The following is a 26794-nucleotide window of genomic DNA, read 5'->3' as shown; positions in this document are numbered from 1 at the left end:
GAGTGCAGCGCTGCAGACCCATCAAATAAGAGTAGCAGCATCTGTAACCCATGACCTTGCTGCCTCTTCTTCTTCAGGCCACGAATGCGGCGCAAGAAGCATTCTGACAATGTGCCATTCATTAGGATACACCTTTCTGCAGTTCTAATCTTTTGCAACCACACCCAGCCAGAGATAGCCAGAGGACAAACTGGCGCAGGTAGGGCAAAGCTTCAACTTGAAGATTGCAGCGTGGAACAAGGTCCTTGCATATTTCTTTGCTGCCTTCATTGACAAGAAAAAACAGGGTAGCTCTGTGCGTGTGCTCACGCATCAAAGCAGTGACTGTTTCTGAGAGCTGGGAAAGAAGAACCACACCCTGGTAACAATACCTGCGTCCTGAATGTAGACGGGTAGGTCGACAAAATAATAATGTAAGCACATGACATCTGCAAGCACAGCTGCAGTCACTCCCCTGTAACATGTCTGTATACTGACTATGTGTGAGTGCAGTGGCGCTGGTTGACTCTAGAGTCACCTACAACTCATCCCTGGACCAGTAAAGCAGTGTAACAAGACCCCATTCTTTTCTGAAAGGTTAGAGCAGATTTGTTGAAATGTTTTCACTCCATACACTCAAACATCCGGCTGATGGATTGAAATAACAGATGCTTTAATAGTGTTACTAAAATCTAATACTTTGATTGTCCCAAGAGATGTAAAATGGAGCCGACTTCACCTTGACTCTCCATCACTGAAAAGGTATAGTGTGTTAGACTGGTTACCACGGGGCAAAGTATCATAGGAGTAAAGTAAAAACAAAACAAGAATTGATTTATTTGTATTTAAAAAAAATAAAAAATTCCATTTGTTGGAATGTATGAAAAGACCCAAAATGAACACTGTAAGAATGAATACTTAATTACTTTAAGCAAATTATTTAAACAGCATTTGTATAGCAATGATTCTGGCCCAAGCTTTTAGATTCATATAAGCGGTTGATAACTGCAACCTTGATCAGTATAATGACCTGAAAATAAGTTCTGTGAATGTGACAAATAATTGTGATATTGATTTCAGGTGATACCATCCACCTTGACTGATTAGTAAGAGTTGAAAACTTCTCAATTTTAACCAAGAAAAATAAATGCTTCAACAACTACAGCTCCCATGAGGCTTTGACATCGTGCCAATTGCTAAGATGCCTGGCATTTTGTTGTTACAAGACACAAGGGTTACCAAAATCAACATAAGTAATGCTTTGTGCACTATGTATATTCAGCCTGCATCACATTTCAAGGCCAGTAAACCAGTAGTAGCAACTAGCAGGAATCCTTGTAACACATTCTCACTCCCAACTCATCAAATGGCAGCACTTGATCAGTGGCCCTATGCTTCCAACTATGATGCTTTAGGTACCCCTCTAGCATGTGTGGTGTCAGATTTCACTTATTACTTGCAAAGTGTCTTTTCAAAATAAACATTGGTGTTCACAGGAAACTTACAGTTTGCTCTCGTTACATGTGTAGTTTCTTTTCACTATAAACTTCAGTGTTCACAAAAAACATGCAGTTTGCTCTGATTACATGCAGTGTCTTTTCAAAATAAACTACCCTGTTCACAGGAAACGTACAGTTTGCTTAATTTCATGCATAGTGTCTTTTCAAAATAAACTTTGATGTTCTCAGGAAACTTAGTTTGCTCTCACTACATGCATAGTGTATTATGCACTCATTACATTTTCAAAATAAACTTCCATGTTCTCAGGTAACTTACATGTATCTCTCATTACATGCATAGTGTCGTTTCAAAATAAACATGTGTGTTTACAGGAAACTTACAGTTTACTCAATTTTCATGCAGTGTCTTTTCAGAATAAGCTTTTGTGTTCTCAGAAAAATTAGTTTGCTCTCATTACATACATGGTGTCTTTCGCACTCATAACATGCATAGTGTCTTTTCAAAATAATCTTCCATCATCATCAAAAATGTACAGTTTACGCTCATTACACCAAAGGTGCCTTGTGCGTCGGGATTTGACAATACAGGAAGTGAGAACGGGTTGGTCCATAGAATACTATGGTACTGGGCACACTGATTCATTTACATGTAGTGACCTCTTGGAAATGAAGTGCAGCAACACCGCAGCATGGGAATGATGAGAACCAATAACACAATCTAAATAAAAAGCCAAGTCAAAGAATGTCTAAGATTGCTAATTTAATGCATCTCTGATTGTAGGTGGCATGGAAAGATGCAGAAACAACAGATTTATGGTATGGACCCATACACTAACAAACTCATGCTGCAAACTTGCTGGATAGGTCAGCACCAAGATTTATAAGCTTACATAAGTAGAACCACCTCAGGCATATAACAAGTATGTTCCACATCATAAATCATACTGCATATGTCCTGACTCTGCATGGGATTTAAAATAAACGCACACACACACACACAAATGAAGATTATCCATCAAACTAGTCATTTGAATGTACCCCAGGGATGAATTGGAGAAGGACTCATTCTCTGTGTACCTTCTCGCTCTCAGAACAGGAGGCAACTTGCCACAGTTCAGCTGTTGTATAAATAACTTTTCTCATCATTGGCACCTGCACAACCAAACGGCTCCAGCAGGCTAACCCATAGGCTGTGCCTCACCCATGACAGTAGATCTACAGTACGTTCACTGTGATGGTCTGCAAATCACACATTGAACAAATCATTTCAGTAATGTGTCAGTATCAGTACGTAACAATTTTCAGTGTTCTCTACTCTTGGGTGACTTTTATCAGTGTGTCACAATGGTTTATTGCTTTAATTCCAAGCTGTCACTGTGTCACTCCCTGAAAATGCTGAAGTCAATTTATGTGACAGTCTCAGAAGGTAAAGTATGTATATAGTCCATTTTGGATGAATGTGGTTGGATGTGGCTGGCGACAAATTTGTTTCACTTTCTTGAAATCTGGGATGCCAATCTTAGAAGTACAAATGCGGTGTTATGCGGGTTGTGTGCAACTTCAAATACAAAGATCACCCTGGCTTTATTGTGACACTTTAAGTAAAGTATACTGATATCCCTGCTACTGTACAATTGTGGAACTTAAACAGCAAAAATACAAATTACCTACACATTTCTTTTTATTATTATCTCCAGGAGAATCATGCAATCGATTGTGTACGTGAGTGTGCACCTCTGTGTCTGTCAATGGCAAATTTCGCATTCTGCTGCAGCAAGCTGCATTACCTTTTTGGTGCCCCAAAAATAGGGCCAGTAAGTAATAATTCTGTAACACTTGCGTGGCTTTTATCAATGGTTTATTGCTTTAACTCAAACGGCTCACTTTTATTGTTTTGGACAGTGTGTTTGGCTAACTGCTAACGGCTAATGTAACTAGCAGTACACAAACTGCTGTACCTCGCCTCAACTCGGGCAGATAGCTTGGTAAGTTTAATTTTGTTTTTGGCAAGTTTGCATGAAATGTCTTATACGACTACTTCAGGCCGATTTCCTGCATATATCACAGCTTGTTTTTAAGTTAGCATGAAGTGCAAGTGAAGTACGTCATGTAAGTTAACTTAAGTAAAATAAGTCAACGTTGACTTCTGGTTTCACACAGTCCTGTGTTTGTTTGACCCGCCCATGCATCCAGCCATAATTACTACGCCCACAAGAGATCACCACCTAACAATAAACGCAAGTATGGGTTGTAAAAAAGCTGCTTGCACATACGTCCTATACGGACGTTTTTTCAACACAACAAATATCAACGCTTGGTGGGTGTAGCTTCAATCTGTGACAGTTTTGGATGTGTTTATGGCGTGTAAATATACACTGATTACATGTCTTTTCAAAACAAACTTCCAAATTCACAGGAAGTTAGGTTTAGGCAACAAAACCATTAAGTTAAGTGTCGGGAAAGATTGTGGCTGACGTTAACTTCACTAACGACTCACATGACGATTTAAGTGACTAAGTTTGATAAGTAAAGTAAAACAAGTCAACGTTGACTTTTAGTTTCACAAGGGACATGTACAGCGGCCACCTGGGTGAAAGTCTGGTGTTTGTTTGATTTTTACTTTGTGAAAATGTCCTGCTCATTTTGTATCTTGGCGACAAGTTTAAAAAAATAATATTTGGAATATCCGTTTCATTCTTTTTTTCACCTCAGTGGGAATTGTCCTGGTAAACAAGCTTTCCCACTTACATCTGAATCATGGACATATTTACTTTTTGCATTCTCAAACCTGAATTGTCATAAAAGGGGATAAAGTTTGTCTCACATCATTAATCCTCAATACAGGGCTTCCAATAACAATACTCACCCAAAAGTTAGTACATTTCACTGTGTATTGATAACTTACATAGTAACTATTGCATTGCACAATTACACTTTTTGACTGAAAAACCAAATCTGTGCAAGGGGTAAGTATACAGTATGTGCAGCAGGGACTGCAATGCAACTTGACAAACATCTCAGCCCATCCTCTTTTACTTTGGCCTTTACTGTTCATCATCGTAAGCCTTGGGCGACATATAGGACAGCTCTGTCAGAACAAAATGCCAAACCACCTCAAGGTAAAACCACACCTCTACGCTTATCTGCAAAGGGCACAGTTCAGTTTTCACTCTCATTCCAGCTTTCAACACATTCCATAAAAGGCCAGGAGGTTTAACTACACATAGCCAACAATTAACTGCAGGCCACAGGAGTCACTTGCACGAAAAGAGCAGCCGTTTCCTGTTGGCTAGCAATTATACTGAAGGTTAACACTATCAGGTTTATGATGAAAGAAATATTTTAAACAACAACAAAACAATTCAGTCAGTCAATCTAAATGATCACCTAATTTCTTGTCTTTGGTAACTTTAATTTAAGGTGAGACGTTACATGTTATTTGGGTAAAAGTTTTAACTAATAAATATCGCCATGAAACTTCCCCAGTTTCAATTCTACAATTATTTTATGTATTACAAGGTTTCTGCAATGTTATGTGTAAGTATGCAAATAAGGTATTATCTCATTAAATATCTGCCAATTAGCATACATTTCCAGAGCAGACATCTGAACAATGGATAAAGCCAGTTTCAAAATTCTTGTTTCATTTTGTTGACAGGTTAAAGTCAATTTCTTTTACTGAGGGGATTTTGGATGTCTCTTTGTATCACTCCATAAATAATACTGTCAACAGCCATAAAAGAAAAAAATTGCCATGTTTTTAGGATTAAAAATTCTTCAAAATATAGATAGGAATGACAGTGGAAACTTTGATGTATGTAAGTTCTACTGAAGTGGAGATTTCTGGCTCAGATTGAGAAAAAAAACAGGTCTTTAATGATATGTATTATAAAAGGACATACATTTTGAAGACACTATAGGGGAATATGGTAAAATAACCAACAGATATCACCATGAAAGGTCCTTACTTGAGTATTAACATGAAGACAATTTCTGCATTCGATTTCTGAAATGTAATGGGTATCACCATAGTTCTGTTTTACATAATTAACACGGCTCTAGATCCCTCAATCTCTGTTATGCTGTGTAAATTTCCAGATGTTATCAATGTGGCGGGTTTAACCGTCAGGGATGATGTAATGAACAACGGTAGGGCGGTTGATACTGGTTGTTGATCTTATAAAGGATGCAGAGCAGGCCTCCTCCTTCTTCCAATTCCTTTTCATGTGAAGCCAACAACACTAATGCCTCATAGTCAACAAAGCTCATCAGCCATTCATTGTTTTGGCAGCTGACACGGTTTGGAATTAGTCATAAGGCCCTGATTTTCTTTCACAGAGCTGTGAGTTGAAGGGTCTGAACGAAATCCAGTGTTTTCTTTATTCCGTCGACTCCCATCAACCAGGAGATACAGGTGTGGGAACCGCAGAGCTTTTCACTTCAGAGACTACACCTTTCCTAAAGCTGCAAGGCACTTTAACAAGACTTGCTCTTTCAATGCATCCCATTGTGTCACTGGTCCTTTAAAAGTATTTGCATTGAACGTGCAAACTATGGATACGTAAATGTGGTATTTTTTTCCATTCAGTCAAAGCAAGTTACATAGTTTATTGAGCGACCAGGAGATTGCTGTTCATGTCCTGCGTGAAAACAAATGTAAATGTTCATTTTACGCTTTTTACACAAGGTTGTTTTTTACGTAGCGTTTTCTTACGCAATGTTATAAAAGGAAGTTCGCTAAGAGAGGTTTTTGTTTATTTTTCGGCAGTTGTGTTGCTGCAGTTGTTATGTTCTTTTTTCCTATTTATTCTTTTTTGAATCCTTAACCATAGCTTTGTTGCCTAAACCCACCCAATCGTTTTCACAACGCCAATGTGCTTTTCTGCAAGCGTGATATGAGGCTGATATGAATTGTATTCATGAAACGTTATTTAGGCGTTAAAGAAAATGAACAGTAAAAAAATAAATAAACAAAATATGTACCTTAAGTGCTGGGTGAAGGAGATTTTAGATCAGTGGGTGTTATGATTAGTAAATATTGTCCAAGTCAGTCACATCAGTGGTCTCATAGCCCTGAAACAGCTGAGCCAAGTTGAACGAGATAACGGCAGGAAAGCTTCAGCTCATGTCTCGATGGTTCAGAGCGTCACAACAGGAACACACACCACCTCAAATCTGCACAAAAGACAGATGGATGAGTTATTATTATAAAATAAGAAATAAAGAAATGTATTTGGTTAAACCCCTCATATGATCATATTGGATCAATGCCATTTTTAGCAATAACTCTAAAGTTTCTTGGCTTGTACATTGGTCACATAGTTTAATAATTCATGTTGCACAACAGAGTTGGCACCGCAATGTGTTTGATGGATTTAAAAAAATGAGAAAGTTTGAAAAGACGTCGCCTTCATTAAAAAGCAGAATATCAAGTTATAACCGACCAGTCTGACGTGTGTGGAGGTCTCTATGGTTATACTGTAGTAGCAACATGTTATAATGAAGGCAAGCACAGATTTAGGCCCTTTGACTACGTAACCACCGTATTCAATTTATATTTAATTTAATATATATTTTAAGCATTAATCCGTCGTTGCAGCACGTTTTACAGAGAGTATTTAGTTGCACTGATTTAATGTCTTTACATCTGATGCCAATCTGAAAGTAACCCCTCCCAAGGGTGTGTGCATTCCGTTGTTTCCATGATGCCGAACTAAACCAGAAGTACAGTCACTTTTTTTAATTAAAAAATATATTTTTTTTTAACCTGACATCTTTTGTGAGATCTCGCGAAGGTATATATTTCGTTTTTGTTTTAACCTCCCCCCTTTCACGTCCCTTCCACGGCTCCGTAACATTTCAACATATCCCGAGGTTTGCAGAAAAAAACGTTTATATCTGGCGAGCGGCTTTGGCTTTGCCATGCAAGTTAACCTTTAGCCCTTAGAGTGAAATCAAATCAGTTGGAGGCCACTTATTATATATTTGAGATCACACAGCGAGTTGCTTTTTTTTTTTTTTTTTTTATGGGTGTATGAGAGTCCCACTGTGACAGTGACGCTTTGGGTGTCCTGTTGTAGCTTTCCTCTCACACAACCTGTTTGATCTGCTGCACTTTACGACATGTTCCAGTGGTTTGGAATCACCCTCTCTTATTTCTGATTTATGCCTCCACACCCTTCTCCCATAACCATGCACACACTCACGCCCACGCAAACATGCACAAACACTTCACTCTCAGGCTATTTTGCATTATTTGTTCCCAATTTGATTAGAAAACTACAGAAGACTGTTAAAGATGGATTTGTGTGTTCTTCAAGTCACTGCTATTGCCGTGCACTGCAAGAGCCTCTGCATGAAGACAGGCTCTGACAAGAATTAATCCGCCTGGAACTCTTATTAAGAGCTACCTTCCTTTTTTGTGTGAACTGTAGTCAAATCGGACTGGTTTCATACTTGGCGAGTTATGCCGATGCCTTGCCTGAACCTGCTTTCTGTAAAAAAAAACAAAAAAAAAACAAGCCTTGCCTACAGGCAATGATCAGAAACATATGCAGGCTGTAATAACTGTTGGGTGAGTCAGTTGTTGAGATGACAATGAAAGTGCTGAGATGGTTTCTGTCCTGTGCCCCCACATGCCCGAGGAGTCCCTTTGGTTCTCTTAAAGCTTCTCATTGGAAATTTTTCATCTAGTTTCACACAAAATGTAGGCTCCTGGAGAGATTATTATGTAAAATCACCTCGAGGAGAATTTCAGCTGTCGTGATTAAGTTTATAAATGTGTATATGTAATAAGCATAGAGCTAATTGTACAAGTGTAGTGCGCACTACAAGTACCTGCAGGCCAGTGGTAGAAAGTCAATTAGTCAAAAGCTGTACTTAAAGTTACTGTTAGGAACTTTTACCTGATTATGAAACAGACTCAATATAATACTGATGCCTCTATATGACCTTCATGAATAAACGAGACCATTGGCTTTTTCTATGTAGTTATATATAATGCTTGTCGGGTCTGATTCTGGTGAAATCGTTCAGGTTCACCAGAAACCTCTCCAGCGGGGCCTCCAGCAGTGTCCAGCCGAACCGCTGACAGACCCAGATCCGGCTTCGCTGACAGCCTTCGACCCGTAGTTTAAGCTCCGGCGGGAGGTTCATTCAGGAGCAGAGCTTCTCCTCACTGCTCCGCTGGGAGCCGACACCGTCACCGCGCTGCTGGAGGCCCAGGAGGCACAGGAGATCTAGAACCAGGACTGAGTGGGGCAGACTGTCAGACCCTGTTGCAGAAAAATGAGAGGTTTTCTAAAGGGAGTCTGGAAACACGAACGCTTTTGTCCACAGGGACCGCCAAAACCAACACAAAGTTAAAGTTTCCCGTAGTAGCTAGTTTTGAGCTTCTTGTATTTTTACTCACGCATTTTGATGCGACTTTATACTTCTACTCCATTACATTTAGAGGGCAATAGAGTACATTTTCACTCTATTAAATTGATCTGACAGCTACCCTCTTAATTACTTTACAGATCCGGATTTTGCATTCTAAACATATCTATAAAATATGATACATTATTATGGGTTGAAATAACCAGTTAGGGGGCCTTGTTTCCACCCTCCTCCATTAGATGACCAAGACCAAGAGACCAACCAGTAGTAAGACCTGTCAACTCAGACAGGGCCACAGACATTAGTCATGATGCAGGATTGAACGTCTTTTACTCTACTTATGCATGAGTAACAATGATCCAATGAGATAATGCCAACAGTAAACAATCTGCTGATTGCTGCGTCTTTCTTGAGGTGGGATATTGAATGCAGGACTGGAAAAGATGCAAGGTCTCCACCACCATAGGGTGTACCTCCTCTGCCGAGGCTTTTTCATAATCAGAACTTGCATCTACTAGCCCTCCAGTAGCCTGGCTTTTTGTACGAGTACTCGCGTATGTAGTCCAAGAAGAGCTTCTGGATCGGGTCCATTTAAGCCCCAAATGGTTCAACTGGTTCAACTGGTTCAGCTGGTGCATCCGCCTGCAGCTCCTCTCCTGCAGCGTCAGCTACCACATGAGCGTTTTAACTCTTTACTATTAGTACCTTTGCGAATGTAAAGGATCTGAGGGCTTCTTCCACCACTGTTAAAGGACAAACCGAATCCTCATACGACACAGACGAGAGAAAGTTGAACACTTGTTGAACTGTTTTTGACGGAACAGTCAGATGACGCGTAAAAAAAAACACCTGTCGTCGACTGTCATAACAGAGCGCGAAGTGAGTGACACCTGCTTCTTTATCTTCCATTTGCTTTTAATACACACAAGCATTATGGTGTGGCATCTTGGCTGCTGTCCCAGTTTCTGTGAATGAAAACACTAATACCCTGCACTGTCAAAATATGTGGGAAATGCTTGTGCCATTAAAAATCAGTAGAGTGTAAGAGTAGCTTTGACAGAACATACCAGTCAAGCATGAAAGGTTGTGTTTTACTGTGAAACTTATCAACCCATCTGTCCTGCTTGTTTAGTATATGACCTGCATGAATTCAGCGAGAACGTTGTCTATTTCTTCATAGTGATTCTTAATGGTTGTCATCGGTGCCACCAGATCGGTTTCTGGTGAAATCAGATGAAAACATGCAGGTTCCACAGCTTGGGTCAGACAGACCAAGATCCAGCTTTGCTGCTGCCTTAGACCTGCAGTTGGAACTCCTCCTCTAGGAGCAGAGCTTCGCCTCGCTGCTGGAGACCCAGGCTGTATTGCTGGGCCCGCTGAGGGGAAGGGAGGCACGGGAGAACCAGAACCAGGACTGCGCATAGCAGGCTTAAACCCTGCTGTAGTAAAATGAGGGGTTTTCTAAAAGGGACTCTGGACTCTAAATGTTACTTGTAGTAACTTAAAAAGTTGTTGTTACTTTTGTCAACATTAAACGTTTTGAAATTGCCTTTGCTATGCTGTGTCAAATTGTTTTGAAACCATTTCAAATGTTTTAATTGTGCCACAAAATAGCATGTGTTCGTTCGTGTTCCTGGTCAAAACTGACCGCTATGAATGTATTAGTAAAGAAAACACAGAGGCATCTAGTTGTCTAGTCATTGGCTCTTTGACTCTACAGGCAGATTAGTATTGGAGGGGAGTCGGCCCTCAGCAGCAGCAAGATAAATCCCCCCCCCCCCCCCCCCCCCCACACACACACACAGAGTCCGGTGGAGGCTGATGATTCTGCTGAGATCGGATAGACTGAGGACGCTGGTGAATCTGTGAAGGGAGGCGATGGGGAGGTGGAGGGGAGCAAGTAACAGCAGCATGAAAGGCAGAGAGAGAATATTATCTAAAGCAGTGGTTCTCAAACTTCTTCTGTCACGCCCCACTTTGGAGGAAGAAAAATGTTCATGCCCCACCGCCCCAACAAAAATTGTAACAAAATGGTCCACGTTGAACTTTTATTGAAATAACAACATTTTGTGACTCCTCCATCTGTGCTTTTTCAAATAATAGAATAAAGAAAATTGCAATCACTTTCAAGTAAACCAGATTGCTCCATCAGACAAAAACAAATACAATGTGCAATCACTTTGTTAGAGCGATGCAAATGAAGTTCTATCTGTGCAAAAAATAACTAATATTTGGCAGAAAATAGCTTATTGTGGCTGCAATTAACCTGTTTTGCACTGAATATATTTTCAAGATAATAACAATAACATACAACTTGTGAAAAACTAAACAACATGAGTGCAGATATGTATGAGCCATGCTCACACATACCAGGAGAATTTTATTTTAAATATGAGCTTTAAAATGTAGCATTCTGGTGAACTAGAAAAATAAGTGATAAAACATTTACTTTCAGCAAAAAACTAATTTATTATTCAGTTATTAATCAGTATTTCAGCTCTATTATTATTAACCTTTAAAAGTTTTAGTCATATAAAAACAAAGACAGCAAGAGTAGTGAGAACCATCGCCTGTACAAATAAAGTGATTAGTTTTCATTACTGTATGTCTTCATATTAACTTCTACTGTTACTGTACAGCTGTTAGGATTGTGGCCAATCTTCTATTTGCAATTAATATGCATTCAATCCAGTTAAATTAGTTAAATTAAAATGATAATCTACTCTGGCTAAGGTAGCTTACCAAGAGTAAAATAACAGCTGTGATTTAACTGCACGTGGGACTGTTGGTCCTCTGGCTGTGGTCATCACAGTGAACAGTGTGATGAGAGGACAGTGAGCCCTTGTTGCTGTACTTCATCTCCTTGGAGCAGAGGCTGCATTCAGCATACCCTGTCTCATCAATGTGTTTAAAACACTGTGACAGCAAGAAGCTGTACTCACGTCTGTTTAGACCTCCACCTTTATCCAGGCCCAGCTCCACCTTTACCCAGGCCCAGCTCCACCTTTACCCAGGCCCAGCTCCACCTTTATCCAGGCCCAGCTCCACCTTTACCCAGACCCAGCTCCACCTTTATCCAGGCCCAGCTCCACCTTTATCTAGACCCAGCTCCACCTTTATCCAGGCCCAGCTCCACCTTTACCCAGGCCCAGCTCCACCTTTATCTAGACCCAGCTCCACCTTTACCCAGGCCCAGCTCCACCTTTATCTAGACCCAGCTCCACCTTTACCCAGGCCCAGCTCCACCTTTATCTAGACCCAGCTCCACCTTTACCCAGGCCCAGCTCCACCTTTATCTAGACCCAGCTCCACCTTTACCCAGGCCCAGCTCCACCTTTATCTAGACCCAGCTCCACCTTTACCCAGGCCCAGCTCCACCTTTATTCAGGCCCAGCTCCACCTTTATCTAGACCCAGCTCCACCTTTATCTAGACCCAGCTCCACCTTTATCCAGACCCAGCTCCACCTTTATCCAGACCCAGCTCCACCTTTATCCAGGCCCAGCTCCACCTTTATCTAGACCCAGCTCCACCTTTATCCAGGCCCAGCTCCACCTTTATTCAGGCCCAGCTCCACCTTTATCTAGACCCAGCTCCACCTTTATCTAGACCCAGCTCCACCTTTATCCAGACCCAGCTCCACCTTTATCTAGACCCAGCTCCACCTTTATCCAGGCCCAGCTCCACCTTTATCTAGACCCAGCTCCACCTTTATCCAGGCCCAGCTCCACCTTTATTCAGGCCCAGCTCCACCTTTATCTAGACCCAGCTCCACCTTTATCTAGACCCAGCTCCACCTTTATCCAGGCCCAGCTCCACCTTTACCCAGGCCCAGCTCCACCTTTATCTAGACCCAGCTCCACCTTTATCCAGGCCCAGCTCCACCTTTATCTAGACCCAGCTCCACCTTTACCCAGGCCCAGCTCCACCTTTATCCAGGCCCAGCTCCACCTTTACCCAGGCCCAGCTCCACCTTTATCCAGGCCCAGCTCCACCTTTACCCAGGCCCAACTCCACCTTTACCCAGGCCCAGCTCCACCTTTATCCAGGCCCAGCTCCACCTTTACCCAGGCCCAGCTCCACCTTTACCCAGGCCCAGCTCCACCTTTATCTAGACCCAGCTCCACCTTTATCCAGACCCAGCTCCACCTTTATCTAGACCCAGCTCCACCTTTACCCAGGCCCAGCTCCACCTTTATCCAGACCCAGCTCCACCTTTACCCAGGCCCAGCTCCACCTTTATCTAGACCCAGCTCCACCTTTATCTAGACCCAGCTCCACCTTTACCCAGGCCCAGCTCCACCTTTATCCAGACCCAGCTCCACCTTTATCTAGACCCAGCTCCACCTTTATCCAGGCCCAGCTCCACCTTTATCTAGACCCAGCTCCACCTTTATCCAGACCCAGCTCCACCTTTATTCAGGCCCAGCTCCACCTTTATCTAGACCCAGCTCCACCTTTATCTAGACCCAGCTCCACCTTTATCCAGACCCAGCTCCACCTTTATCCAGACCCAGCTCCACCTTTATCCAGGCCCAGCTCCACCTTTATCTAGACCCAGCTCCACCTTTATCCAGGCCCAGCTCCACCTTTATTCAGGCCCAGCTCCACCTTTATCTAGACCCAGCTCCACCTTTATCTAGACCCAGCTCCACCTTTATCCAGACCCAGCTCCACCTTTATCTAGACCCAGCTCCACCTTTATCCAGGCCCAGCTCCACCTTTTTCTAGACCCAGCTCCACCTTTATCCAGGCCCAGCTCCACCTTTATTCAGGCCCAGCTCCACCTTTATCCAGGCCCAGCTCCTTCACATTTCAGCCCTGCGTCAAGCTGCGCTACACAAACAGCGTCCTCTTCCTGAAGCTCTTTGACCTCATCATCTCATCAGTATCTGGGCCTCATGTTTCAAGTTATATTCACCACGAAATCGCCTCATTCTACTTTGAGTTAAAAACAACAACCTGCAAACAGATCCGCCGGTGTTCGGGTTTAACGTTAACGAGTGACCGCGTGAACTGAACCGGAACACGGGAGGGGGGGGGCATGTTTCATCACGTTACGTTTTTTCCTCCTAAATCGCGATAATGATGAACATTAACAGTCCACAGAGTTCCGCATGCAGTGGACGTTATCCTTAACCCAGCAAGTCTGAACTGTAACGGAACATAACGTAACTTAAACTGTAACGGAGGGAAAGACACTGTAGACATCTTAACGCTGATTGGCCAAGACTCGACACGTCACATCAAAGATGTTTTATTGTGAAGATCACGTCATCACCTTTTCTCCTCGTCTCACTCCAATCTGAGAAACGCTGGCTGACACCCCCCCCCCCCCCCCCCCCCCCCCCCCCAAAAAAACAATTCTATGGATCTACACGATTCACGTGGATGATATATTTTGATTCAAAACGGGGAATTTCGCAAGTATGAATAAAGTTCTTGAAATAAAAAGATTCTGCATTTCCTCCCGCGCCCCACCTGCAATACCGCTTCGCCCCACAGTTTGAGAACCACTGATCTAAAGACAGCAGCGAGATGATTGGTCAGACATGTAGGTATGTAGCTGTGCTATTGGATGCATGTGACCAGCTGATCGGAATAGCTGACATCGTGATTGGCTAAACTACAGGCCTAAGTATGCAACAGTAGAGTCTTCATGACTGAACTTACACTAGAGCTTCATGCGACAGTGTGGGGTTTCTAAGCCGCTGTGTTGAGTTCGTTCAGGTGCTTCTAACAACGGCGACTGCAATCATGCTGGACGCACAGATTTGGATGTCGGAGCCAATGAATGTTGGACAACGGTTACTGTTGCGACGGTAACGGTTCCCCAGATTTCATCTGATCGGGGAAGAAGCCAGAGAACTGGTTCCCAACCACCTAACACAGAAACATTTACCTGAAGAAACAAATCTCACAAGCGCCTCCTCAATAAAAACACTTAATAATAAGAAGCCTCTTTGATAATAAGGAAATGTGTACAAAAGGGGGTTTCAATGAAAAGAAACAAAATAAATCCTGCATGTTAGTTAATCGTAACAAACTCTTGCAGGAATAGCAGGGATGTCTGCTCTGATGCAGGAAACCGAGTGGAAAGGTGTTCTTTAATATTCACTCCAGCTGAGTTTCAAACCTCACACTCAATCAGAAAAAGGTTAACACAGCAAAGACCTCTCAAGGGGCCTGAAGAGCAGAGTTTCGTGCTGATTCTGCTGCAATGAGGTCTGCATTAAGTCGAGGAAGGACCAGAATGCCCCGGGTGTGCGGTTCCACACCTCTCTTAAGCCCTAAAAGAAAGAGCACTGTCACACCCTGACTGGTCAGGAGGGGAAATGCACCGAGCTGCTCTCATCTGGAGCCGACAGGTGGTCTGAATAAACCTCCAATCAACTCAGAGGAACTGTGGCATTCAGATGAAACGAATTGGTGGGGAGGAAAGTGTCATGGAAATAATCTTTCTTCAGCAAAGAGACAGATGTTGTAGAGTTAAGATGAAATGCATTGCTGCAGGATTGCTTTTACACTTTTATAGAAAAATACCGCATTCACTTTTAGAACTGAACCGTGTTTGGAGCACGGACGGAAAACAAGCGACGGTCACCTTCATGCCCAAGAGCGACCACCAAAGCGGGCCAATCACAGTTGTTGCGGTCTGCAAGGCCGCGCCGCGAAGTCACATTACGAGGAAGTGGGCAATTCAACACAGGGGTATAAAGCAGACTTAAAACATATTCTTATTCAGTCCAAGAAACCAACACGCCCAATAATATGGAAGAGGATTAGGGCTATCCTGTCACATGTGCCCCCCATGTCAAAGTCAATAAATAAAAGAGTTGGTTTACCTGTGTGTAAAAGATGGAACTTGTTTGACAGCCAAGTTACATAACCATCTTAAAACACACACACACACACACAGTTGGTTTAGGTCTACCTGCGTGTAAAAGATGGAACATGTTTGACAGCCAAGTTACATAACCATCTTCGTTTGAACACACGAAGAGGAAGCTAAAAGACACACACACACACCTCCTCATTAGAATCCTCACTTCAAGTATTTTTGATGTGCATTAAATAGATGCTGGTTGACTCGGTGTGTAAAGAAAAGCAGCATTTATTTGACTTAATTGGACTTTTGTATCTTTGTGTAGTTGCATCTTCTCTCGAGTGCATTAGGGTTTCTAACACTGTCAAATCAAGACAATGTCAAGTTACTGTTCATGTTCAAAGACACTCCCTTCTCGTACCTCGCCCTGCCTGTGCCCGTACAAAATGCAGACTTTGGATGGACATCTGAGACTCATTTCCTGCAAAATGTTGAACATTTTCTGATAAGAACTATTTGACAACATTCATGTTCAAAACTGTTAACAGCGACAAGTCACCAATATGTGAAGGGTTGCTGGTACAGGATTTAAAAAGGGTCCTGTTGTGTAGGCTGCCGGTGAGACAAACAACACAATGCTGCCTCCTTGTGTGAAAGAAGGGAATGGATGCCAGCATGTTCAGTTCTCTGAGCAGGCCTACGAGAAGTGCAGGAAGAGGGAGAGGGAGTGAGATGGCGCCTGGACGCTGCCGAGAGATGTGATCCACGGTCGGATCACCATTAGGATGCAGCGCAGTGACAACACAGCCAGTTCACACACCGGGTTGAACGCGACCTGCCGATGCGCATTCAACCCGCGTTTGACCCGTTCAGAGACTCCAGTATGTAGTTTGGTTCATACACTTCACTGACGAACCAGAGAAATGCACAGGAACATTGGGCTTCATGATCATAAGAATGTTTTTGTACCACGTCCCCCCTCCTCTGCCACCGGCCGTTAATTACCTGAAAACACATGATAATGTACGCGGTGTATATGACCGTTGTGGCCATTAAAGGTAGAAATAAATAACTCTTTTGTGTTTTTGTAATTTAAATAAAATAACAATGTTAGAATAAAATATGGCTATTATCATGTATGGGGGGCAGGCACCAGACCAGTAAGGGAGCCACTAAATAGCCATTTAAAGATTTCTTTTAATTCAGTTATTTATTTGGGTTATTAACTTATCTTATATTTATGTGTACTTTAATTGGTATTTGTTTAATTTATTTACTCTATTTACGCCATCTTATTATCTATATATTTGTTACTTCTTTTGCTTCCCTCATCTTCTATATGGGTATGTATGTATGAGTATAAGGATATCTGTATTATCCCCATAGCTGTTTGTGAGTTCATGTTCTTGTCTGTACTTGTTTTCCAATCACTTCATCACAATACAATAAAATATATATATATATATATATATATATATATATATGTTACATGGATTTAGTGTAGACAAAGTTATTACATTGCAAAATTGAGAAATGGTCAAAATGACTGCCCAGGTAGTTCTTGTCAATGTAATGTAAAACATTTTACATTCACATTTTCAAGCCGTCTTTGCAGCATGCTTAACATATGCAAAATAAATTTGCCTACAAAAACATTGCAAAATAGATCCTTATTTTCCCCCAAAATGTTCAAACTATTACTGCGCTGGCTACACACACCAAGAGTGTTCGCCGGGCTCCTGTGAGAGGGCTCGTCCTGACCTGCAGGGTAACACACTCAGTTCTAGTGGTGTGACATTGCTCCCTGGTGGTCAATTGATAAAAAAAAGGGAAATATTGTTTTATTATCTTAACCTGGATGCTGTTCATAGATATACACTCAAGCTGCCTGTCACATCCAACCACCCTATTGCATAATCATGATTTATCAGTTTATATATACGGAAACACCCAACACAAAAAAATGATCGGCCACGTGCAAAGACGCGTTCCCCTCAAAATGAAATTTTCCGCACAAACAAGTAAGTTAAAAACACATTTACGGTCGTAATTTCCTCATTAGACCAGAATACGACTTGTTGGCCATTTTATCATTCCAAACTGTCCGAACATTCAAGCTGTCTGGCTATGCCAATCAATATATTTAAAATGCAGGAAACTTCATTTAGAGTCATGTTTTTCCCAATATATATATATATATGTATAATTATGTGTCTCCTGCAAAGTCCAATCAGTTAATAACAAACAGACCTGATCGAGTGAAAGGTAAAAACAAATGTTTTATGTCTCTATCGGGTCCTTTTCACTTCTTTTACCATTTCAATAATTGTCGGCATTATTTACTTAGACACAAAAACGTTGGGAAATAGGATCCAGCTTGAACAACTTAATCAAAGTTACCCTTCAAGTCATAATCAAAGTGAACAATTGCACCACTCCAAATGAAGGCTAATGTTGCTCCCCGTCAGCTAACCTAAAAACTTAGCTCCTTGGACTAATTTGCTAACATGATCCTCTTAATAACTTTAAGAGATGATAAAGTTTAAATGGGATTTAACAGTGAAACATCTACAAAAATAAGTTATAAAAACAGGATTGCTTCCACTTTACAATTCAAACGCAATAGTTTCTGCTTCACAAAATTCCGGCAATGGCGGTGATCCATTAAATCTTGTTCGTAAGTGTAAATGTCAGGTGAAGAAGGTCTATACCGTAGACAAATTGAGAGTGCCGACTTTTTGAACTCAAGTAGACCCTATACAGAGGTCAACAAGTCGGCACTCCCAACGAGCTGTTAACTGGCTAATTAGACCCATGAACTGTCAATAAAACATCAAAGGCTACACCCAGGTATATAGCAGTGTTCCTTATTAGGACTTTTTTTCCTCTCCGTGATAGAACACAGTTTAAACCTGGTGTGAACCTATAAACAAACAGGTTCTGATCATTAACACAGATTTAGCTCCTCATTTGCCCACTATTTTAGGTTTCTGGTACCCTTTAACTGTCTTTTAATTACTTTAAGTACACTGTGACCACATCTCACACTGTTACTATGTAGAGTAAACTTCTTGCACCCGAGAACGCCCAAAAGGTCTCCGTTCTGTTCCGAGGCTCTGTTCCAAATGTCGTAGAATGGACTTTTCATACAAAAATATTATTAATGCTTCATACATGCTATATACCAAATTAATGAAGAGATTCTGTTCAACACTATCCTGCAAGCCAGTGTACACACTCCAAACACAATTCTACACAAACTCAAATAAACAACTAAAAGAATGTCCACAATATCACTCTTTTTTCGCCATTGCTGAGCCGACCACACACTCCGGTAGGCGCTAATAAGAAGAAGCTAAATGCTAACACGGAAAACCGAAATAGCATAAAACACGCCAATAACACACTGGATCCAAAGATATCTTCACTATTTATCTAAGTGAAACCACCACAGAGCTGTGAGCAAACAAGCACCAGAACAACAAACCGCTTCACCACTAATATTTCATAAACTCCTTACCTTTGTGCTGTTTTGATGTAAACAAAGACATATTTCCCCGGGTCCTACTGTTCTATCAACATCCTGTGGCGGCTCTGAACTGTTTCCTGAAGAAATTGGGATCAATCTAACTTAGGGTAGGCATTTGACCTATTTCAGTTTTGGCCAATGGGTTTGACCCATGGGGGCGGATCACGGTTTTCGATTATTTTATTGGCTTAAAATTCTGTCAAACAACTCGAAGATCGCATCATACACTCCTCACACTCTTCCAGTTCAAATCTTATGTCATATGCGCAAATCGGCCAATCACAGGCTTTAGTAAGGTTCAAATACATCACGTAAAACTCAAATTCTGATGAAAATGAGCCATGTTTTACAGTTTTTTATATAGCCAAAGCTCTCAAAATGATGCCAAACTGCTGTATTAGATAGACTGAACACTATTAGTGATAAACGAAGTGAAATATATAGTTATATAGTATATGAAAGTCCAATAAAACAGCTATTTGTGCTACTTCCAAAATCAGAATTGACGTTGGCTGACCTCAGCTGACCTTGATTTCTCAGGCATACTTCACTCTATCAAAGCCAATTCCTTTTTTAAAAGGACTGCTGACATGTTGTGATATGATTTGGGAGAGTTTAGGCCAGCTTCTGCATCCTTTCAAATCAATAAAAGTGCTTTTTAGGTAAAAAAGAAAAAGTCGAACCTGAACATTTTTAATTTGAGCTGTGTGTAACATTCGTCCAGCATTTACCAGTAACATATACAATGATATGTACACATCTTAACAACGCTCACATTTATTTGTGTTATTATGCCATTTAAATGATTCAAATAGACCTTGTAGTTAGCGAGATAAGCCCCTTTGCGTAAGGGTAGGACATTTTCGAGCACAGGGCTAAAAATAGGCCTAGGGTTATTAAAGGTGTATTGTATGTTTTGATTGAAATGATCACTATGGCCAGAGAATTGTCATTTCATTGAATTGTTTTTTACCATGATCACAAAAGAAACAAGATTTGATAGATCCTAACCCTCACCTTAATCCGGATCAGTTAATGATGCTGTTACTGACGGTGTTCATTTTTATTTTTACGCAGCATCTAGTGGCAAGGTTAAATATTGCAACCGACTGAAACTTTTTACTTCTGTAGAAAAAATACAGTGGTCAATGCAAGCCTGACTGGCTCGCTAGCCAGTGTTTGGTTTGTTCGTTCTGGGCTACTGTAGGAACATGCCCGACTATTTAGATATAAATGGCTTATTGTCAGTGTTAAAAAAAAAACATACTTCATAATATTTTAGTCCCTTTCTGCCAGTAATAAATGCTACGCACTGAAGCGTTTAGTGTTCGATACATGTACATTTTCAAACATATTAATCAAGAGAGTGTTAGTTTCTAATTTTCCTTTGGATTTAAAAGAATTACTCAGAACTCTCCCTGATTACAGAGTCTGGAATGCTTTAGTACTTTGATTCATTCTGGTCAGATTCAGATATATTCAAATATACTACAACTATATTTCTCTTTGAGTCATCGACATCAAGAAATTAAAACAAACGCATAATTTTCCTTCAGTAAACACATTTTTTTATTTGGTTTGGTAGCAAAAACAGCACCTCAGCACAACAGTATGATGCGGGCAGCCTCCTAAGGGGTCAAACAGTTTCAACTACAGGACACGCACAGGGAAGACATGCACTACCTACTGTAGCAGGCCATTTTTTAAGACACTGGTTGAGCACTGTTTCAGCACATTCACATTCCTTTGACAACACCACTGTCTATGCAACACCATGTTGAAGGAAACAGCCCTTTGTGCATGGAATAGCTGTTTCATAGATTTCAAGGGAGTGTTATATATTTATATATATATATTTTGTCCTAGTTGCATTTTGCCCAGTTTCTATCTCACTTTCTGTGACAAAATTACTCTGTTTTAGTTCAGACAATCGGACATCAGACATACAAAATAAATTCTTTGGTCCCTTTCAAATCTTTGGTAGTGTTAGAATCATTTATTGCTTCATGTAAATGTTTAGGAGAGTGGCTGGCAAGCGTTTTTACTTCATAGTTGGGGGTATGGGGGGGGGGGGGGGGGGTTTGTAAGTACAAAACTACCAGAGAGGCAGAGGAGATAATAGCAGACAGGTATCTACACCTCTAAACCTGACAGCTCAATCCTCAATGACCTCAGAGGACTCGGACACCACTCTTCCGTCCCTGGTCTCGATCATCTTGATAACAACGTTCTTCTTGCTCTGGGTGGTGCTGTAGCTGCCGCCACCGGTGCTGCCGCTGCTGAAGCCGCCACCGCTGCCACCGCCGCCGCTGCTGTAGCCGCCGCCGCTGCTGTAGCCGCCGCCGCTGCTGTAGCCGCCGCTCATGCTGCTCCCGCCATATCCGCCTCCGTACCCGCCGCTGAAACCACTGGAGTAGCCACTTGAGTAGCTGCTCTTCACGTTGTCCGTGGGGTAACCACTGTAGCTTGCTGTTGAGAGACAGGAGAAAACAGTCAAACGTGGGAAGCTGACAAAGAAATGTAACAAAATCCAATCAATGAAGATCGTTAGTTGGTCGGTTAGAAGTCGACTTCAGTCAATGAGGGCAAGGACGATGACGATGACTTACAGCTCTGTTGGGAGATGTTGATGGACTTGATGCCAGTCGCCAGCCTGTCCTCCTCTCCCTCCAGCAGTTTCCTGTAGGTGGCGATCTCAATGTCCAGAGCCAGCTTGACATTCATCAGGTCCTGGTACTCTCTGATCTGGCGGGCCATGTCCTGCTTGGCTCTTTGCAGGGCGTCTTCCAGGTCCCTGATGCGGGCCTTGGCGTCCTTCACTGCCATCTCACCGCGCTCCTCGGCCTCTGCGATTTGGGCCTCCAGGTTGGCGCGCTGGGAGAAGAAAAATGCCCCGTCAAAGAAAATAAGGATTTGTCCACTCTTCTGATTGTTAAATGACAATAACAAACTATATATGATGGCTCATGTACCATCGCGCCAAAATACTTTTTTTCCATACCTGTCCCTTGATGGCATCAATCTCTGATGTCAGTCTCTGGATCATGCGATTGAGGTCTGAGATCTCTGTCTTGGTGGACCTGAGGTCATCTCCGTATCTGCTGGCGGATGTCTGCATCTCCTCATACTAAACAAAAAACAATACCAGACATTACAAACTGGAAACCCTATCGATCAGAACACTGCATGTTCTGACTCATGAACTGATGAATGCTACTGAGCTTCCTTTCAGTATAAATTGAACCGATACACATGGCCAGTAGGGTTTGCAACACACGCCGTATGTATCTCTCTAGATAAAGAAATGACAGAAACACGGACATAATAATAATTCAAAAGGAGCTCCCAATCACCTTGCTTTTGTACCATGTCTCCGCCTCGGCGCGGCTGCGGTTGGCGATGTCCTCATACTGAGCCTTGACTTCTGCCACAATGGAGTCCATGTCCAGGTTGCGGCTGTTGTCCATCTCCACGATGACTGAAGTGTCCTTAATCTGTCCCTGGAGCTCATGCAGCTCCTGAAGAAATACAAGGAGAGAGATTGGAAAACCCCACCTCATCCAGGAAACCTATCCGGCAAGTGCACTTCAAGGGCCCGCACGGGAGGCGAGTAAAGATGCGAAACAGATTCTGAGAAAATCAGGTAAACAAACAACACCACTGAGATAATTTGTATGTCGTACCTCCTCATAGATCGACCTGAGGAAGTTGATCTCATCTGTCAGACTCTCCAGCTTGGCCTCCAGCTCAACCTTATTCATGTAGGCCTCATCGACATCCTGGAACCGATAAAAGTTGTATTCGAATAGGACATCACAAAGAACTCTTCAGGAGAGAGGTTATATTTTGCCAACTTAAAGGCAAGTTGAGTAAATGCTGATGCTTACCTTCTTGATGAGGACAAAGTCATTCTCACACTCTGTGCGCTTGTTGATCTCATCTTCATACCTGAGAGGGAAAACAATACAGTTCATGGTGAGACTTTGAATGTTCACATAGACACTCATCTCATGCGCCTGTTTAGTTTACACACCAATGCAACACTAGGAGGCGCCAGTAGTCCATCCCTAACTCTTGAACTCCTTTGGGACATTTGCCTCAGGGCCAAGCCTAAGAGGTGTTACTGACGTCCCCTGAATTCAGCTGATACGCTTCATTTGTCTCTGGACAACTGGCCAATATGTATGGCACTATCGTAGCTGTTTGTGTTAGAGACATGTGCAGGGAAAGCTCTGTCAACTCTGTAAAATGATTTTTACCTTCCGTCACATGTAATGTATTGCAATGGGTGTTTGGAACATGCCTCCTCGGTGCTGTAATTCCCTACAGTTTGTGTATGATGCAAGATGATGGACAGATGTAGGGAGTAGTCCGAAAACAGGCGAGCTAAGTGTGCTGCGAGGCTAGTCTCAAAGCACAAAAAAACAAGTCCACCTGTATTTTATTTATGAATGAAGATTCTCCTCATTTTGAAAATCGTCCAGTGCAACCAAAATGAAAAAGGTGAATCCTACATAAACAGTGTGCTTCTTTATGGGGCAGAACGAGTCAGACTCTGCATCGAACACTTTGTTTTTTAAGCCTATCATTGCAGCCCTGCACACTTACTTGTTCTTGAAGTCCTCCACCAGGCCCTGCATGTTGTGGAGGTCGGCCTCCAGCTTCATCTTGTCGTTGCCCAGGCCGTCGAGTTGCCTGCGCAGGTTGGAGATGTAGGCCTCGAACATGGCATCGATGTTGGAGCGGGTGGTGGTCTGTCCCTGCAGCAGGTTCCACTTGGTCTCCAGCATCTTGTTCTGCTGCTCCAGGAAGCGGACCTGATGCGTGGAAAAAAAATGGAGGGGGGTATTTATTATGAGTTATGAGTGAGCAACCAATCCAAGAAGCCTTCACAAAGAATCAGTCTCTTACAGGCTTGTTTATGGTGTTAATGAGTGTAAAGACGGAGTCCTTGTCATCAGTTATGAAGTATTATGAAAAGGTATGATGTAACTGCTCTGCCGTGTCTAAACAACATCGCCACCCAAATACTCAAGCATCAGATCAACCTCGCCATGCCTACCAATCCCCGTCTCCAGTCATTGTTGTTCTTATCTAACTTTGTAGCGCTGTAAGCTGCTGTTGGCTTCAGACTGGAACGGGCTTTTTCAAAGGAAGGCCTGACCTACGTGCATCCTGACAGGAGGTGGGGGGAGGTTTGGAAAAAGCAGCTGATGGAGGAACAGGGCCAGTTAACCGTTCTCCCGCATGTCTTCCTGTTTTTAGACAGCGAGGTTCGCTGCCAATACAGAGAGAGAAGGGGGGGTAGCGAAGTCGTATCCGCAGGCAGATGCAGGAAGGTAAATATTTAACCGTGTTATTAAGGTGATGATCGAAGCAGAGAGTGGAGAGGAGATGGAGGGGGAAAGTGTGGGAGATGTAATGAGAGGAGGAGGAGGGGGAAAATTAAGTTTGCATATTTGTAAAGAGTAAAAAAGCAAGGTTGTGAACCCTGATCTGACACATTGCACGATACAGGTGGGATCCAACCAAGAACTTCTTAATTTGAACCGGCGTAAACACGGCAAGATAACAGGTGATAGAAGGGCGGAGGTTTATCTGCTTTGTGTCGAAGCATGCAAAACGCGCATTATCTTCCTTGTTGTAATCATTGCGACGGGAGAGGGAGAGCTGATACGTAGCCAGTCAGCTGACGTTGACCAGAACATGAAACCTTTTTAATTATTAACCCACTGCCGAGGCCTCAGAGGACACACGCACACTCACACACCACCCTGAGTATAACATGCTGATTTGAATGATTAAAAGTCAACAAACTCCCAATGGACACTAAAATGTATCACTGTGAAAGAAAGTTTTGTCTTTAAAGGTAACAATGGCACTCAGTAGTGACTGTGTGTGTGTGTGTGTGTGTGTGTGTGTGTGTGTGTGTGTGTGTGTGTGTGTGTGTGTGTGCGTGTAGTGTGTGTGTGTTTGGGAGGGGTGGGGGCCATCAGGGAAGCACAAAGAGCCACACCCCAGCGGAGGGAGGGATCATTCCCAAGGTAACTCGTATCACAAGCCCTGAGCTCTGCCCTGACACACCCTTAGCTTTCTCTCTCTCCTTCTTTGTATTTGTCTTTCCCAGTCTTTCCTTTTTTGCAAGTCTGTTTTTCATCACTATAAAAGGGCAGCCTGAGCCAAACGATAGAGAGCCTATCCTTAACTTTGAGCGACGGCACATTTTCCACAATTTTGTTCTGCCTTTGTGGGAGGTGGCGAGAGCGAACTTTATCTAGCGCTGGCAAATAGTGGGGGAAATCAGCATTGTAAGACATGTGGCAAACATATTGACCTCTATATCAAATATTGCATAACAGTTTCTCAGCAGCCGGAGAGAAACATTCCACTTTTCTGACTACACCGTGACTGAGCTTTCCACGCACTTAAAATAAGTTTCTGTCCTGAAGAGAACGCAAACATCTTTCAGCCCTCGATTACAAGATCTTACCTTGTCAATGAAGGAAGCGAAGCGGTTGTTGAGGGTCTTGATCTGCTCCTTCTCCTGGGTGCGAACGACTTGGATGTTGGGGTCAATCTCAAGGTTCAGGGGGGCCAAAAGGCTCCTGTTCACTGTCACGGCGGTGATAGGGGCCTGAGCACCCATGCCGCCGCCGTAACCCATACTCATGCTTGCTGCACCACCGCCGAAGCCCATGCCACTGCCGCCCATGCCACCGCCGCCCATGCTTGAGTTCAGGCCATAGGCGGAGGAGCTGGTGATGCCCCCGAAGCTCCTGTTGCCTCCTCCATAGGAACTCTTGACATTGTAGCTCCTGCGGCTGCTGATGCCACCCGATCCGGAATAGGAGCTGCTGCTGAAGTTCCGCGGGGCACTGGAACTCCTCACTTTGTAGCTGCTCTGGTAACTGGTCATTCTGAAATCTGGAGGAATTTCTTCTGGATGAGTCTGGGAAGGTCAGACCGAAATGGCTCGGTTGGCAATACAGGCAGGGCAGGCAGGCAGAGTGAAAGAGACCAGAGTGGATAGAAAGGAGAAGAAACCGACCGAGGAGTTTTAAAGCCTGTGGCTGTGGGTGGGGACTGTGGTGAGCTGCCATTGGCCTGCGAGTCTGGGTGAGAGAGGGAGGCAGGGCTGTAACATTACACTTCTATGACACATTGTCCAGTCACTCAAAACCATTACCTGGTCTCTATACAGGCTTCTCTTTGTTTTTAGAGAAAACCTGGTCTTCTGAGAGGATTATCGAGTGGTTGTATTTCTTTGATCTTCTGTGCTTGTGTGTGTGTCCAGGAAAAACTGCTCAAAAACAGCTGATTCAACAGGTCTCTTGAAAATATAAATAATTTATATTCTGCAGCTGTATAAAAAAATGTTGTGTGTGTATGTGGGAAGGTACATACTTCTGATTATCCCTTAACAATCACCAATGATCTGTTCTGCTACCATTTTCTTTCCCTTCACCATCCTTCTATTAGTTTCAGTCACTAGATCATGTAACTATTTCCAAATTTATTATTTTTCACTTTACAGGTTTTCCTATAACTGTTCTTCTGTTCACTACTACTACTGTACCATATTCTATTTAATCTTACATTTCATTTTGTATTATAATTGCTA

The 26794-nt window shown here is 42.6% G+C and overlaps 1 protein-coding gene across 1 annotated transcript; it reads right to left on the bottom strand.

Moving 5' to 3' along the window:
- Nucleotides 1-20718: 20718 nt before the first annotated feature.
- On the bottom strand, nucleotides 20719-26192 carry krt8 (keratin 8). Its single transcript, XM_079172322.1, has 8 exons — nucleotides 25664-26192; nucleotides 23782-23990; nucleotides 23061-23121; nucleotides 22857-22952; nucleotides 22527-22691; nucleotides 22175-22300; nucleotides 21783-22047; nucleotides 20719-21642 (listed from the first exon to the last, which is right to left on the bottom strand). The coding sequence occupies exons 1-8, from the start codon at nucleotides 26087-26089 to the stop codon at nucleotides 21329-21331; spliced, it is 1662 nt and encodes a 553-aa protein (XP_079028448.1). The 5' UTR covers nucleotides 26090-26192; the 3' UTR covers nucleotides 20719-21328.
- Nucleotides 26193-26794: the final 602 nt, after the last annotated feature.

This window comes from Pholis gunnellus (genome assembly GCF_910591455.1).
Source record: "Pholis gunnellus genome assembly, chromosome: 2".
Taxonomy (NCBI): Eukaryota; Metazoa; Chordata; class Actinopteri; order Perciformes; family Pholidae; genus Pholis; species Pholis gunnellus.
Note: the sequence above shows the minus strand (reverse complement) of the source record. Positions and strands in the feature narration are given on the sequence as shown.

Excerpts from the sequence above, each read along its gene's own strand:
- krt8 (XM_079172322.1), bottom strand. The coding sequence starts at position 26,089 with ATGACCAGTTACCAGAGCAGCTACAAAGTGAGGAGTTCCAGTGCCCCG. Across the intron at positions 22,692-22,856 it reads TCAGGTCGATCTATGAGGAG|GAGCTGCATGAGCTCCAGGG; the intron begins GTACGACATACA and ends GTATTTCTTCAG. Across the intron at positions 22,301-22,526 it reads AGACATGGTACAAAAGCAAG|TATGAGGAGATGCAGACATC; the intron begins GTGATTGGGAGC and ends TTTTTTGTTTAG.